The sequence below is a fragment of the Dermacentor albipictus genome, chromosome 1 (assembly GCF_038994185.2).
Source record: "Dermacentor albipictus isolate Rhodes 1998 colony chromosome 1, USDA_Dalb.pri_finalv2, whole genome shotgun sequence".
In the NCBI taxonomy this organism is placed as follows: Eukaryota; Metazoa; Arthropoda; class Arachnida; order Ixodida; family Ixodidae; genus Dermacentor; species Dermacentor albipictus.
This window is the reverse complement of record NC_091821.1, coordinates 413,171,602-413,188,321: the sequence shown is the minus strand read 5'-3', so window position 1 is coordinate 413,188,321 and position 16,720 is coordinate 413,171,602. Positions and strand designations below refer to the sequence as shown.

The window sequence follows — 16,720 nt, the reverse complement described above, 5'->3', positions numbered from 1 at the left end:
CTTTATGCTACCTATTGATATCACAAGCAACTGCAAGAATGAAGGCATGTGCAAAAATTGGCATCATCCAACCGGCAGGAATGATGTGTAGGGACATAAGAGTGATGGAGTATGTGGAGGCTACTAGAGTTCAACTTGCACATCCTACATGACATTAGAAACTTGGCAAACGTTGCTTTAGTTTAGTGTAACTTAACAATCGCACATGTACTGCCACATTCTCACCTTGGTGCTGCACGCTGCTTCCAGCTCGGCCGTGTGCTCCAGGGTCCGGACCCTCTGCTGAGCGGCCTCCAGTTCCAGCAGCTGCTGCAGGCTCAGCTGAGTCATGGTTCCTCGTGTGCTCGTAAGCTTCTGCAGCTGTGTGCAAACATCCGCATCAAAACATCCCAGGCTCAGTACCATTCAACATCATTGCTGTCGCTGAGGTGGCCAGTTCTGCTTACCACAAGTGGATTCAGGCTCATGTGCTTTAGTTTGGCCGTTAAATTTAACATCTTATGTTGCTTGTCACAGTTTTTTGTACTTCTTGGTGTTGATGCTGTTTTGCTTAGAAATAGTTGTACGACATTTCCGACATTTCTATAGCTTGAGAAACCCCTTTGAACAGGCAAAAAATGACTGCACAGGAGGGTAACAGTAATTTGACATAAATTCTTCTTTTCAAGTCTTGTTGCATGGTAAAATTTTTAGATTGGCTGGATTACAGTGAGAGCATATTACTGGGTGTGCTAGTAACCCATTAGTTTTGCTTGACATATTCACAAATCGACCTACGAAGTGACAGAGACAAAGGTTGGATGACCAACACTTCGTTTGCCCTTATCCTTCTTGAATGTGCCATGGTCTACAGGAAGGACTGGACTAGCATATTTATTTTGATGTGTAACAATCACCAGTAATAAGAAACGAACTAAAGGCTACCACAATTACTGGTCCTTCTTTGTTCACTCGTCTAGCAGGTTTTAATGTGCTTCACTTGAGCTTTTTGCATGCTCCAGTGATGCAATGGTTCACCATTCTGTCAAACCTTCACGCTGTGGTGACCTGTGGTATCTTTCTTCAGTGGAATCGGTGCATCAGCCAAAGGACACAAATGCTTAATGCGACCACCACGGCATGATCATGGTTGGCAACCAGCTTCCGACAGTCTTTTCCCAATGTTTTCCTTAGCAAATCAAGCCAAATTTTCACCAATTGAGGTTCCAGGTTTACAACTATAATTATGCAACAACAACACACATTGCAATTCTGGAACCTGCGCCTGACAGAGCTTTTAAGACAAACAAGGAATTACGAACATTACTTCTTTCTTAACTTTCTTAAATTCTCATTAAATGATAATGCTTAGTGATAAAAGAGATAATGTAAACTCTTACATGGAGGCTACAAACAAAATGCAAAACAGATATTTAGTTATTCCTTGCATAGATAGTATTTGTGAACATTTAATTTTAAAAGCAGAACGGAGGACAGCTGGGCTGGTCTGCAGACATTCATGGTAATGAAGCGTGAACAAAGACAGAGAGACCAAGACAGCTTATGTGCTTGCCCCGTCTCGGTCTGTGTATGTACTTCAATACCGAGAATATAATTTGTCATAACATAAAGGGGTTGTTTCACAAGAGAAATAAGCACAAATGTAAGTTCTTATTGATTAGGTGAGCACTTTAAGCTTCATTTGAAAAGCTCTTATCTGCTCTTTCTTTTAATATATACTGCACCACAATTGAACGCTGTTTTCACAATGTCGATTCTGACACGAAAATAGTTTCGTTTTATCCGATATTCATCACAAGCATATATTTCTCACATGCTAACATTGGTGAGAGGAACTGCATATTTACTTCAATATATCCAATAATCTGTTAAATATATGTTTGTTATATTAAGGCTTGACTGTACGGTATGCACACCTTTGCTGCCAAGGAGATGATAATAGATAACAGTTTGCTTACTGCCACTGCCACATTTGTGACACTTCATGTTTGCCACAATAAAAGGGCTGTCCGAATTGAGCGGTGTGCGGTCAAATATGCCTGAATTAATGAGGCTTTGATGTCACTGAATAATGCATATGCCAGTCGGGATTAAAGGACAAGTCCAAATTATCAAATTTTCCGAATCAACAAGGGCCAAGTTAACTAGGTCTTGCTTTTGTATGCAAGTAAGTAGATGCTGACAAGCACTGCGTCTATTTCCTGTGTCTGTCTGTTTCGAATACTGTTGCATAAATGAATGCAATCAAATATCATTTGAGGAGGGACTCCCGACAATTCAGGAAATAGAAAAATATGATTAGCACACTCGAACCTCAATATAGTGAACATGGATATAAAGAACTATAGGATATAATGAAGCAAATCTGAAACTATTCTTGCCAGTAGTGGCATGTAGCAAATATACAGTTGACTTCCGTTAATTCGACTCTGAATAGACTGACGGAACTGATCTAATTATCAGGTGGGTCAAATTAAACAAGATGCAGAAAGAATGGCAAAATGCACCGCTGATTCATGCGGCAATATTTGCCAGATTTTAACACTTCCCCGAATCAAACGCCTCTCCGCTTTCTATGTGTTCAAAGTGGAAAATTAATAAAGAAATGCCATTAAAGCTCATAAACAAAGTCGAAATCTAACACACATCCGGTTTCTAAGCAAGTAAAATGGGCAATAGCCATACGACCGGCATGTGAGAATAGATGCTTTGAATCTATAGATATGCTGCAATTGACATAAATTCCATCGCTATGTCAAACACACGCTCCAAACCGGCATGAATACTGAGCACAATGGCATTGTACAGTGGCGGCCGGTATTTTTAAATTAGCTTTGGCGCACAGTTTTCTATAAATCAGCTTTGCCGCAATACACCATGTTATGCGGTAAAGCATATCAATGCCAGGAAGGCAGTTTTAGTTTCACATCCGAGTGCACCACACGTGCAATTTAATGCATAATTTTCTTGAAGATAAGGCGCTCCTTAGAATTGGGTAAATACCATAATCAGACATTGTGAGCTATGGTTAGTGCTTGAAAATCTTGTTAGGCCAGGTCGAAAATGGGCATTTTTGACAAGAGGTGACATTTGTCCACCGCATTCACTGTTTTTTAAGCTCCGCCGAGACAGACGCTACCACTAAAGAGGTCATTATTTGGGTCACCATATGGGTAAGGTGTGTGTGTGCTGACTGATCAAGTTCGAACTATTTGGCAAAGGCCAATTTTAGGATCAAGATATAAAACGTTTGTGCCAATAGAAACGCATGGGTGCTAGCTGGGACCTCTGGCCGAGATCGAATTAAAAAAAAAATGCAATTTATCAGAGTCAGATCGACTATATACATTTATAACGAATATTGGACGTAACAAAGTTATTTTCGTGCCAGATGTAACTGTTATAACGATGTTTGATTGCAAACTGTGAGCTGATGTAACGCCACCGCAGTTGTTGGTTTAAACTACAATGTATGAAAATGAATAATAAAAAAAAGGTGTATTTGGAGCTTGGTTCTGAACGAAATATGGCAATTTTTCAAGCAGCTAATTTCACACAGAGACACAAATAAGTGCCTTATATTCGAGGAAATATGGTAAGTAAAGTGGATGCATGACATGCAATGTTAACTGTTACCCATAAATTTATTCTTTCCCACATAGCTTCCAAAATGAATGTTTCTGCACAATTCAGTACACATGAGCTGTTTTTTAAGGAGACCCTAAACAACACTGAATTTTAAAGTTTTCACTGACTTTCACTAGTGTGCTAGGCAATACAGTTAAATCTTGATTTAATGAAGTTGATGGGAGTTGAGAACTATACTTAAATTGATAACTTCACCAAATCAAAAACACCTAAAACCTTCCTGTGTAAAAAAAGGATGTTAGTTGCACCTGTGTACACACTTCACAGATTCAGTGATCTTCTGTTCAGCCCCCACTTATCACAAGACAGATAGTTTTTTAAGGCCTCTTCGTTTTCAAGGGAGTTCACCTCCGTCAGAAAAGAAAGGCTTGGAATTTGGCCCCCTTTTCTGACAATGTAGTCAGTGGTTAAGCAGCATGTAGCATGCAGCAAAAGAAATGAAGCAAGTGGGAATTTAGTGTAGAGTGACTGAGCCAAGAAAAAACGAGTGCCCAAGCAAACGGAAGCAAGCAATTGAAGAAAAGGTGCACAGATCAGACAGCCACCTTTGCAAAGTGCGGGGTAGGAGGGGAGCGGTTGGCCTCAAGGTCTCGGGTGAGCGTGCCTGCGTGATGCGACGGCCTGTGTCGTTCTCGCTGTTTGGCGACTAGCTCGCGCTGCTGGTTCAGCTGGCCCCGAAGGCTGGTCACCTGCTCCGTGCTCAGCTGCAACTGCCCATCCCAACCACCATCAACACCACCACCAATGTCAGAGTGGAAGTTGTAGGTGTGACAGGGGAAGAGGGTCAAGTCACCAACAGAAGAGGAGGAAGAAACAACAGAATGTGTGCGTAAGGGCAAAGGAAACAAAACTGTGAATAAAAAGAAATAGAGAAGAAGCAGTGTGCAATAAAGAAAATGGCGCATTCATTTGACTGAGCCAAAAGTGACCGCACTATTGGCATTGAACAGGGTTGTTTTCCAATTAGAACACACACACACAGACGTGTACACGCACACCCATCCATCCACCAAACATGCCATACACACATGCACGCACCACACACACTGCATGGCATTACAAATTAGCAATGTAAGTTTCACACTAGAACAGCCTTGACCACCTCAAACATTCTGATACAGGAGATATGGCATTATCAAGGGATCATTCGCTCTATTTTCACCACGTTCAGAGCAGAGTGCATGTTGAAACAATTGTTTCTACCACGGCCAAGACAAGAAAGCGGAAATTGGTCAGCGTTTGCAATCAGGTAACTCATACCAGGTGCGTGAAGCACTTGAGGATGCCATCAGAGCGAAACAAACATAACCACCACATACCTCATTTATTCAATTGTAAGGCAAGGGTGTGGTTGGAGGACCCAAGAAAAAAGTTTAAGTAGGCACACTAATATAAGATGATATAGAGTAACTGACAGATTATTGAGGCTTGGTGGGAATTGCCTGAAATGCTGAATAACACAGCCAAAACAAAACATGAATAAGGGGGGGGGGAAGGGAGCTTCAATGCAAAGTGCAGGTCATATGCGAATTTTACATTGAGGTGTGGCTTCACGGCATTTCAGCGAGTGCTGCCGTAAAGCCACATTGTAAGGTGAAATTCATGCTGCCCCGAAGCCACACTAAACGGCAAAATTTGAAATTTAAGGACAGGGGTGACTTTGAGGCAAATAATTCTTGGAAGAAACCTTTTCTTATATTTGATTAAACACAGCACATGTAATCTGTTTAATCCATTTCCATGGTGTGGCAGCCTCAAACCATGAAATCTTAGGTGCCATCAAGCACAGGGACTTGTACATCATCCCCCTTTACAAATGAGGCCCAGTACATTGTTTCCAATGCTGTAAAAGGATACCCTGGCTTAAAGTGCAATGTTCCAACTCGGCATATTCCTTATTAAAGGAATACTAAAGAAAGAAAAAAAAATCAGTTCAGACTGATAGACCACTCTTTCAGAAATCACTTTAAAAAAAGCTAACTTTGTGGTAAGTGGTTGATCACTTGTACATTAATCTGTCTTGTGGTGGTGCTCCCCACAAAAGGCTCTTCACAATAAAGACATTGCATTCTAAAATGCCTCATGTGCCAGGTGCAAAGCACTGCTCGTTAAAGCTGGCAATATTTAATCGAAGGAAGGGCGAGCCAAGACGATGAGTGGCTTCATGTGCCTACTGCTGGAGGCAGCGCCGAGTTTCGGAGACATGTTGAAGCGGCATAAGTTCAATATTAGACTAATGGAGCATGCCAATTCATTAGACAAAAAAGACACTAACCTGGCAAAGCATTGCAGTATTTGTAAATGCGTACCTTTCTTTGAAGATACAAAATTGTTATTTTTTCATAGTGACAAGACTACCAGAGAAGTCGCTGAAGCATTTCATATCATCACAAAATCTAATAGTTGCATTAGCAAAACATCTTTAATCTTGTCAGTGAAAGAAATGGCATTGCTGCATAAAGGGTAGATTACAAGGCAGGTACAACGCGTGCGAATGTTGGCTGTCCGGAGTTTGTATCTGATCATCGATGTATGACCGGGTGCATGCGTGCCCAGTTTTGTACGTATAAATGTTGACTTCTTACTTCAAATAAATCAGTTGTAAGCTCAGCGCCGTGTTTGTCTCCTCCTCATTCTGGTCCTGTCGTTTAGCGCTGTTTGAATTTTATTGTTACCATGCAACACCAACTCGCCCAATCTGCTGCCCTTCTGCATGACACACGTGTGAAATGTCACATATCTACAACAAACATGATCAATAGGTTGTCACCTGCCACCTCGCTTTCATGTGATTTTAAAGTGAAACTTTTCTTTGTGGCATCTGATGGGTTTTGATGCTGCATTGGTCTGACTGCGTGGCGTGTGGTCCCACTGCAGGCAAAACTATCAGCTGTGGCAGCGGAGCAGACGCAAAAGCTTTGCAGGTTTCACTTTGTGCCACCGATGTGAAGATATCATTGACACGGCATCTTAGATAACTGATTCTCAAATTCAACAAAATGATTCTTTTTCTGTTTGAAATTATTTTTCTCAGACTGCCCAATAAATACAACAGTTCTATGGCTCCTTCCTTAAAAAAAGAATTGGCCGGTGACTGTACTGTACTTACCTAAAAGATTGAATTTCAATATAATGAAATTCTAATATAACCATGTGAAGTGCAGATTTTACTGACTTCATTATATTGAGGTTTAATTGTACTTGGACTGCTGTGAAAGCTTCGCATTACCACCTATTTTGCTCACAAATGCATTTAGTTTGCCAAGCAATTGGCAAACAACTGCAACCTATGAACGTGGGCTTTCAGAAACAGTGTTGTCAGCTAGGCAGGCCAACACAACTATTTCCTTGAAGAATTGGCCTGCTGCGACGACTTCTGGCCACGACTTCGCCACGACTTCTTAACAAATGTGCCAGATTTGTTAATGATGGGTTTCCTATTTCCACTGAACAAACCAGCAAGCACCAGTGCAAATTAAATCATTACACAAAAGAGGACACAAGTGTGGCACTCAAGCAAGATATCAGTGTTGTCAAGTCACTAACAGACGCAAGATAATGTTTCAAAAGCTTGCTGGCATCAATAAACACATTACCAAAGACCATGCTAGAATTGACAGCCTTTAAAAAATTAACAAAAGAAAAACTTTAAAGGCGAAGTACCTTAGGATTCATAAAGGTTCCTCATATATTAATACATAAGTGACAACAACAGTGCGAAGGGTAGGAAGGCCTCTACTTATTATGGTCGCAGACAACCTAAGAATGCAGTGGAAGATACGCAGCCATTTAACTTTAAAGATAATTAATGGTGATGTGCCGGTCAATTGCAGTCGTTCATTTCTGTAACGTCATGTTGGAGACGAACTTCTTTTGGTATTCACGTCTTTTGGGAAATACTTTTTGGAGTGCAGAGGCACAGAGGGTTTTGTAGGTGCAGCTTGTAATGATTCTTAGGTTGTCATCGAGTAGAGATGCCACCACAATACCATGCCGCAGTAAACACAATGGCTTAGTTAAGGTGCGCACAAGTTCACCAACGTGCACGACTGATGAGCAATAGGACATATACATCAGCAGCACTGAGTGCAATAGAGACCTGAACATCCTATTGAAAGTCCTTTCAGTAGCAATTTTATGGGAAGGACTTTTAGTTTTTATTTGCTTAGGTGTACCTTTCAAAGATAAGAGTGGCAAGATCAGTTAGACAGCCAAACCTGCTGTTTTTTTTTTAGAATGAGAGACAGCGAAAGCATGAAAATGGCAACAGAAACAAAGACCTCCCCCGGACAGCACAGCACTGTGGTGTTGTCCCTGCTTCTATCCCTGTTTTTTTTTGGTTGCGCTCTTCTTCATTTGTCAGTGGTGCACTAATAAGGTAAGTGTTATATTTGCGATTTGCTTCTCTCGTTGTCTCTCAGTGTTCACTGCAACATGACTCCACATCAACTCATGTCCCCTGCAAACATGCGGAGCTGCCACAGCAGCGTGTTGCTGCTGGCAGCAAAAGGAGCTCGCACCTTGTGCTCGGCAACCTCACGGGCTTCTTTCTCGCGAAGCAGGTCCTTCCGGAGCTGGCGCAGCTGCTGGCCCACGGGGCCTCCTCCCTGGTTGCACGATGGGGAGAGCCCCAGCCGTGTGTCCTCTACGTGTGCCTTCAGCGCAGACACCTGCAGCAGCTGCTGCTGGTTCAGCTCCTGGAGAGCCCTCTTTTCACGCTCGAGTTCCTGCACCACAAGCAACAACGTGTTTTTCCCCAATAGACAGACAGGCGTAGTACGGGCACAAAGAGCAGACCATTACATAGACACTCTTCTGCTTTGCTGTTCCTCGCTTTGAACCACTACCTTTGCAAAGTAAATTTTGGAAACTCGGCCATGTTTAATAACCCTGCCTTTTAAGAAAATTCATGCCGGTAAACTCGGTCTTCTTTTTCTCTACACGCAAAATGTGATTGCAGAGCCAGTGCATCTTTGTGATGTGATCTGAAGGTGGCCAACTACCAACAGCTCAGTGTTTTTAAAAGCATGCATTGTGTAACAATAAAATACAAGCTGAGGATAAGTCAGCACACAAATAAACACAAAACACAAAAGAAGAGAAAGCTGTGCACTAGGAGATAATAAGCAAAGTGACAAACCAGGTATAGCTACGGTGATGAAATTGTAATTTTATATTAACACAAATGGAAAGGGGCCAATGCAGTCATGAGGAACAGATCTTGGTGAAGCTCTAACCAACGAAAGTGGCTAAGTTATGCTGCTCAAGGGAATTGCACAAGTCTTCCCAGTGGTATACCGTAGACTTGCGAAGTGATCAGAGGAAGTGAAACAAGTATTTACGACAATGAGTTGGTGCTGTTCATGTTGAAAATGTCAAGTACTGCGGAAGACTCAGTATTGCCATGTATAAGTTTTGCGGAGAAAATGCAAGTGTTAAATTATGGTGTAAGTGAGTAAACATTACCACAGCTAACAACCACTGTGCTATCATTGGAAAATATAAATATCCAAAATTTTGCATACATATCAGAGAATCTTTGCTATTTAAGCAAAATTGCAATAGTCAAAATTGTTCAATATTCATTTTTGTTTGAATATAACAGAAAGAAACATATATTGGATTATACAGAAAGAAAAATCGATGCAATTAATGACTGCTCTGCATGATTCTGCTGTTTCAGAGCAGCGATTGCTACACAGCGGCATGCAAGCAACACAACCAAAAATGCAAACAACGCTCATGTACTTAGATATAGGTGCATGTTAAAGAATCCCAGATGGTCAAAATTAATCCAGTGTCCTCCACTAGAACGTGCCTGATAATCAGTTCATTGTTTTGGCACGCAAAACCCAAGATTTTTCTTTTTTTAGAACTCCACTCAGCAGCTCGCATAGAAATGATGTGTCAAACACATTAGGAGAAAATCTACTTCGGCCAAACAAACATGCCTTTAACACATAGGTCCAAATCATTGAACACTTCAGAAGACAGGGTACAAACCAATTGCGCACCACGGCTGGCAGACCCTTACATGGTACGTCTGTGCTTGAAGTGCCTTCTTAGGAGCTGCATCAATGTGATAACCTTAACCAGATGGCAAATGCCATCAGAGCACTAAGTGAATGGTCACATAATTGACTGTGCCCTTCACCAAGGGTCATTCAACAATATTTTTCCTCACAATAATTATGAGGGCTATCAAATGTTCAGTATATTTACAACATTATCACTAATGACAATGCGGACTGTTAAACATTCAGTATATTTATGACATTATAACTACTGAACGATAAACCCTTGAACAGCAGTGCTATGTTTCAAGCTGAGTAAAAATAAGTTCAGGCACACACACAAAAAAAGTTCACCTTTGCATGAATTACAGATATTCTAACAATACAGATATTCTAACAATGACCAGGTATGCCAAACGAGAGTGGTAATGCTTCTAATTTCCGCAAATGTTGACATGAAGTGTTGCTGCTGTGAAACTTCAAGCCTCGGAAGTACAGTGCAGATTTTGCTTCTTCTGAAGCCACCAACTTTTGACTTATCCTAACCGTGCACATGGCATTTACCTTTTTATTACAGTAATGATGCTCAGCAATAAAGTAATCGTAGAACAAGAAAAAAAAAAGGAAATTCCATTTGTGATTTTACAAGAGTGCACAGCAAAATAAAGATAATTTGCATTAAGAAAAGATCTCTAGCCAGAGTCAAGCCAAGTAATAAAACTAAAACAACATCAAAATGAAACAAAAGAAAAAATAAATAGGAGCAAAGCTCACACAAAGCCCATCCGGGACACCAGCAAGCAGAAAGAATAACAAATGGTTGCTAGGGGCGTTGCTAAGAGAGCCAGCTGTGAACATAACCATAGCAACCAGAAGAAAGCTGAAAGGACTCTTTACACTGGGCTCTGTAATGGAATGTGACCACTGCTTGAGGCTCGTGTCAGATGAATTGTTGCACAAGATTGTTGTTAGAAAAGCTGGCAGAAGAAATCAGCTATCATCAGCTGCTAAGCATCCAGAAACCTGGTTTCATGTCTCTAGGATAATAAAATGAATACATTTGCAAAATCTTGCAGTCTCTAATGTACTATTAGCATGTAAAACCAAGCAAGAAGTATATAGACAAATAGAAAAAAATTAAATACATAGTAAACACTTTTACAATGATTAAAACTAGAAAACAGCAAAAGAAACAAAAACTATACATAGCCATATACTGACTGCTTTACCACTGGTACAGACAATTGGCAAGAAATGGAAATTTTGTTCTGAAACTAACTGAACACTGCAGGAATTTCATAGAGATTTACGAGTAAATGCCCTACACAGCGCGCTAACTAAGCATGATTAGAAAAAAATTGCAAAAGAAAAAAATTGCTTCCTGGTACATTTCTGTGAAAACAAAAAGGCAATAAAATGTAAAATTGCATAATTACACTAGAAGGAGTAAAACATGATTACTTGCTCAACACAGATATGCTAACACAATAGACATTTGGCCAATTATTAATTCAGCACTAGAATAATTTTGGACATTCTCTTCAGCCATGCCGAGTTAACAGCTAAAGAGATCTTGATCACCTTTCAGCCTACCGTGAGGTATTGTCCCTTTTTGACTCATGGGAAGCCCACCTCTTGTGGAAGACATTTTATCCATCATTACCTTCATTCATTAGATTTTTTGTGCCATATGCAGGTGCACTGTGTTTAAACCACAAATTATTAAACTATATCTCACTTGAGACAGTGAGAGAGAGAGAGAGAGAGAGAGAGAGAGAGAGAGAGAGAGAGAGAGAGAGAGAGAGAGAGAGAGAGACTATGATAGTGTCTTTAGAAAAAAAAAAGAAAAAGAGAAAGAGCTTTTCAGAGGAAGCTTTAGCATGGGGCCAACTGATTTCTTTATCAAATATACATGTAAAATGCAGAAATGCTTTTATGAAATAACCACTGGGCCAATTTGAATTATATCTTTATTTGAGAGATGTTGATTTAGAAACTCAAACATTTAACAATAAATGCCAAAATTAGGCTAAATAAGGAAAGAATAGAAGTGCTATGTTTGGAGATGTGTAACTCTGCATCAAAAACAGGTATCACAGGTCTGTAAACTGCATCTGTTAGAGCACCTCAATTGGACAAATCTGATACGTGGATTTACAGCTCACAATAACATTAAATTGTTACAATGCTCATGAAGATATTGCAAAAGTCCTAATCACAAGTTTGTGACAAATTTTCGAGCAGTGTATAATAGACAGATTTTGTCTCCTTTAGACATATTATTAGGCGCAGCTTACAGAAATTGTGATATCTTTTTTTGTTGCTGAATTATAGGGCTGCAAAGTTGATACCCAAGTTTTTGTTTAAGTCTGGCAATTTTTGACAATTTTCCTAAAGATATTATGACATAAATTAAAAATACACTTCCAACAGCCTTTATAAATAAAAAAATATATATATGGATATGGCATGATTTTAAATTCACTTCCTACATTTGCTAGATTAAAATTTTGCATTTTCGTTGCGACAAACCTCATCAAATTGTGTGCACTGGTTGCTGGGAAAAATCATTTCTCTGTTTCTCAGTGTTTAGACCTGAGCCAGAGCTTCCTCTTCAGGGTTTAACGAGGTGTAGCTGCATGAATGCCTTATTCTACGAGTGGGAAGGAAGGGCAAACAGAATGACTGGGGACAGAGGTGGCGATGACTGCACTGTTTCAGTGATACTGAGACACATGACAGTATTGCAGACATCAAAGTGACCACTTGCCTCTTTGTCCTTTTTGGTGGCCTTGAGGACCTTGCGTAGCTGGGCATTCTCCTGGAAAGTGTCGCCCACAGTCGCCACCAGGGCATCCACTTTCTCCTCCAGGCCGCGCAGCTCGTCCCACTGCAGGGCGCTGGGCGACAGGCCGTCCCGTATGTCATCAACCGACAAGGTCTGCACGCCTCCTGCTGACAGGGATGAAGAGTCCTCGCTGGTGCCCGACAGGGCTCCATCGCGAGATCCCCCCACTGGGCTCAGTGCCTGCACCAGCTGCCGCAGCGAGCCATGTGCATCCTGCACCTGGCGGATGCGACTCTCCACCTTCTCCTCCAGGGAACGCACCTGTGGCCATATGCACAAGGAGTGATGGACACCGTGCTTTGAAGGCGATGAGCATGCAGACCAATGTAAAGGATGGGCAAGTAGCTTCCTTTAGAGGCCCAACCACAAGGAACAAATTTTCAACAAATTTTTAACATTGGCACCGGTTGGCATCACTCAGCATCTACAGATGGTGTCAAGAACGATGCGATGCCGGTTGATGCTGGGCTCACCTACCAAGTCTGACCATGCCAGATTCAAGCGCTAACAACAGAGCTGAAAGCAAGAAGAGACAAGCACGGATAACAAAAACTGTAGTCGCCAAGATGGCAGGATACGCTGCCATGTAAGTGAGCTCAGAGGGCATTCACTGGCTAAGCTTCTGGTGTTGCTACCTGCGAGACACTTGGCCTTGCCCATCTGGCTACTATAAAAGCGAGTGCTTTTTCTTGGCACAACTTGTGTGCCCCGGTCATGGAAAACAGCGCGATGTCGTATGGTACAATCAGCAAATATGTGCTTATTTATTGTGTGGAGGCATGACCAGAGCTGTCGTGCGAAGCTTGAAATATGTCAAAGCAAGGGGCATCTTGTTGAGAGCCAACAATGAAATTAATTCAGTGCTGTCGCCACAAATCTGTCTGAAGTTTCTTCCTTGTGGTTGGGAGTTAAAGGGGCCCTGCAACACTTTTTATCGATGTTATGTAAAGTGTTCAACATGAAAGGACACAATTTTAGCAATATTTTGCAGTAATAAGCATTTCAATCCATTCAATAGAAGAGGTGTTAGTGGCATTCAAAGATTTAATTTTAGCTTCTTCATGGTGCTCCCGCTCCTTCTTCAGCGGCTGAAGAAGGAGCGGTGAAGGAGTGGTGAAGTGGTGAAGTTTCGGTGACCCATTGGAGCAAGAGGCAGATGAAGCATTCGTTCCCCGCTGATGCCGCTTTTCATGATAGCACCGTCCTAGTGTGGGCAGCGCTATAAGCCGCGGGGAAGAAGTGCACGGGGAAGAAGTGCACACGAAAGCGTTGGCTGGCTTCGCTTAATTCATACTGCCGATGTGAAGATATCGTCAACGTGACATGAAACAGTATCCTTCGTCACCTACTCCCATATTCATCAAAATGAGTTGCTTTGTCATTCAAATTTGCTTTTTTCCATTGCCCGATAACTAGGAAAATTCTGCGGCCACTTTCCATGTCAGAAAAATCGATCTGTGACTCTACTTATTTGCATAAAAGTTCGAATTTCCATACAACAAAATTTCGATGTAACGAAGGAAATTGCCGATTTTACTGACTTCGTTATATAGAGCTAAACTGTACATGGTTGGCTCGGCAAGTAATGGAAAAACACTGCTGCATTACTTTTCTGGCCTTGTTGGTCACATGTAGTTTCCTCATGGTGCCATGCCACAGATGAAGAGCATGCAGCACACACACAAACATGCATGCACACAAGCACACACACCTGCGCCCGGAACTCTTGCAGCAGTGATCCCATCTGAACCATCTTGTCAAGCTCCTGGGTGCGGGCCTCCAGCTGTTCCTCGAGTTGCCGGACGCGCTTCACCATATCAGCCGACTGATTTCCCTGGGCGCCTCCCCGTGCCTTCTCCAGCTCGTGCAAGGCCTCCTGCTCTCTTTGTCGGGCTTCCGACAGGGCCTCCTCCAGATTGGATACCCTCTGCAAGCAGGCATGCCAACAGTTAAAGACACTGCATTGTAGTGAGCTTGACTTATGCTAAACAGGACACGGTAGAAAAATGACATATGATTGAAAAAAAAGAAAGGGCCATTGAAGCTGAACCTTGGTGGTATTGTTAAAGAGCCTCTCACCAGGTTTGGGCCTAGCTGTTATGTCGGCCATATTCGCTGGAAAGCTGATGCTGGGGTCATTCTGGTGTCGACATCAAACGACACTCTACCGAGTCACCGTGGATGCTGAGATTCTGACAAATGTGCCATTCCTACAAGAGGGCGCATTTCTATTCTGCCCAAGTCAATTGCATCCAAGAGGCTGCTAGTTACTAATACCAAGTGTTGTACGTCATGACAACCCATCAAGCCAGTCAAGGATTGGTTAGGGAATTTCGGAGAGCGGCTTTCCTTCTGGAAGCTTAGGTTGTTCACTTTTTTGTCATCACTGGAACAATGAGTACAGTGCATTCACTATCCTTTTTCCCAATCATCTTAAAGGCGAAGCGTGTGCTTTGCTTTGACCTTCTTTTCCAAGGAGGCGGAGTTTGTGATGTCAACATGACCACCAGATTGGCCCATTAGAATGACCCGTTTCCCTAGAGAGTAATCTAGAGAAGACGGATGGTTTTTAAGAGACATCCTTTGCATGTGGTGTGCTCTTTCAAAGTGATTTAGCCTGATTGGTCACTATGTAAAAGTGCTCCGAGAACAACGTAGCTGTGTGCTACGAGTTAATATGTGCTATGCTCTGCTTCTGCCAATACGAGTATGTCTTTACCTGTAAATAAATGTGCTTTTCCTAAGTAAATAAACACTCTGTTACGTTCCGCCAACCTCTCGTCCTCGCAACTCATCATGAAGAAGTAACTCTCATCAAGAAAGTTCGGACGATGGTGTGGGCCTGCTTAGCCTCCACGCGACGCTCACGCAGCGTGCGCCAGCTGCTATTGGGACGCACTGGTGACACAGGCTAGAGCGCGACCCTCTGTGTGACGGTTGTTTTTGCAGCCATGACAACCAAGCCCTACACTGCAAACAAACAACCACAGTGTGTAGATCACATGCTAACGAACATGTCTGCGAAGTATCAAACTACTGCACAGTGTGAAAACAGCTGAAAATGGAAGCCCACGCTCCCTTATTATTGGTTGAGCCCTGTGTCCTGCAGGAGAATGAAGATCACATGCATAAATGCCTCTATGTCAGACGCACTGCTTAGAACTTCATTGATTATGGCATACAACTGGTCAACCATCCAATGTAGAAGGTGGAAAGCTGCCGCTGGAAGTGCGCCGAGAAGCAAGAAAAGGGAAGAGAAAGAGAGAAAGACAAAATGAGGCAGGGCTTGTGACCTAAACGTGACAGTGTCCTTTGGACCCAGTATGGAGGGAAGCAGGGATGTAATGGTACTTGCAGAAGTTGAGGCAAAGGGAGAGAGAGCATCCATGTTGGGAGTGAAGCTTGCCTCCTGGCAGCATGGCAACACATTTCAATTTAATCTATGTCCTCTAATTAATGAAGCAATTAGGAAAATTCTTGCAGTAAAACACCTCCTCAATGGCACGTTACAATTTCCATTGCATAACCGAAATTTCTGATGGAGTCTGGCAAGGAGCCCTTTAAAGGGACACTAAAGAAAAATAATAAATTAAGACGGATAAAGCATTGTTCGGAAACTGTGTTGTCGCTGTTTTTTAAATAACAGGATGATTATTAGAAGAGAAAATGAAGGTCAAAGCCTAAGCTTTTGAATTTCGCACTGAATTTCCAATCCCGGTACGTCACTGAGACCTCATGGATTTGCAAGGATCTTTTCATATTTAGGCCGTGTTGGCCCAGCAAGAGTTCTCCAAACTCACCACGTTCGATCTTTGGCCACTGTAAAGAAGTACAATGCAGTTTATCTTTACCACAAAAGAATTAACTAGGCCCTAGAAGACGCTGTCAGAATCCTTGACATCACAGCGATCTGGCGCGGGAACACCAAAGGGGGCGCCGCCACCCGTCTTTCGCGCTTTTCCTGACTTACCAATCTTTTTATCGTGGTAAGAGTGGTGTTTTTATGTGGGTAATTTACTGATACAGAAAAAAATTATTTTTCTCATTAGTGTCCCTTAAAGAGCAGTAGCTGTCCTCCCACTTGGTTTCTGCAACATTCCACTTGCAATTTATACTTAGTGTTTGCACTTGTTCATGAAGCCCTTTGTATGAAGCATATTGCGTGTCATATGTGCCTCTGGGATAATGACCCAGATATACTTGTGAGAGC

General features: G+C 42.1%; 1 protein-coding gene across 13 annotated transcripts in view; it reads right to left on the bottom strand.

The window, feature by feature from the left end:
* The window catches only part of LOC135913055 (rootletin-like), a 308,691-nt gene that overhangs the window by 13,388 nt on the left and 278,583 nt on the right, over positions 1 to 16,720 (bottom strand). For 12 of the 13 annotated variants that reach the window (XM_065445705.1, XM_065445709.1, XM_065445710.1 and 9 more), the window contains 5 exons: positions 14,222 to 14,437; positions 12,433 to 12,771; positions 8,169 to 8,375; positions 4,194 to 4,358; positions 226 to 360 (listed from right to left, as the gene is read on the bottom strand). In XM_065445705.1, coding sequence (XP_065301777.1) covers positions 226 to 360; positions 4,194 to 4,358; positions 8,169 to 8,375; positions 12,433 to 12,771; positions 14,222 to 14,437 — 1,062 coding nt within the window. The remainder of the gene's footprint in view (positions 1 to 225; positions 361 to 4,193; positions 4,359 to 8,168; positions 8,376 to 12,432; positions 12,772 to 14,221; positions 14,438 to 16,720) is intronic. The other variant, XM_065445717.1, reaches the window with a different exon arrangement.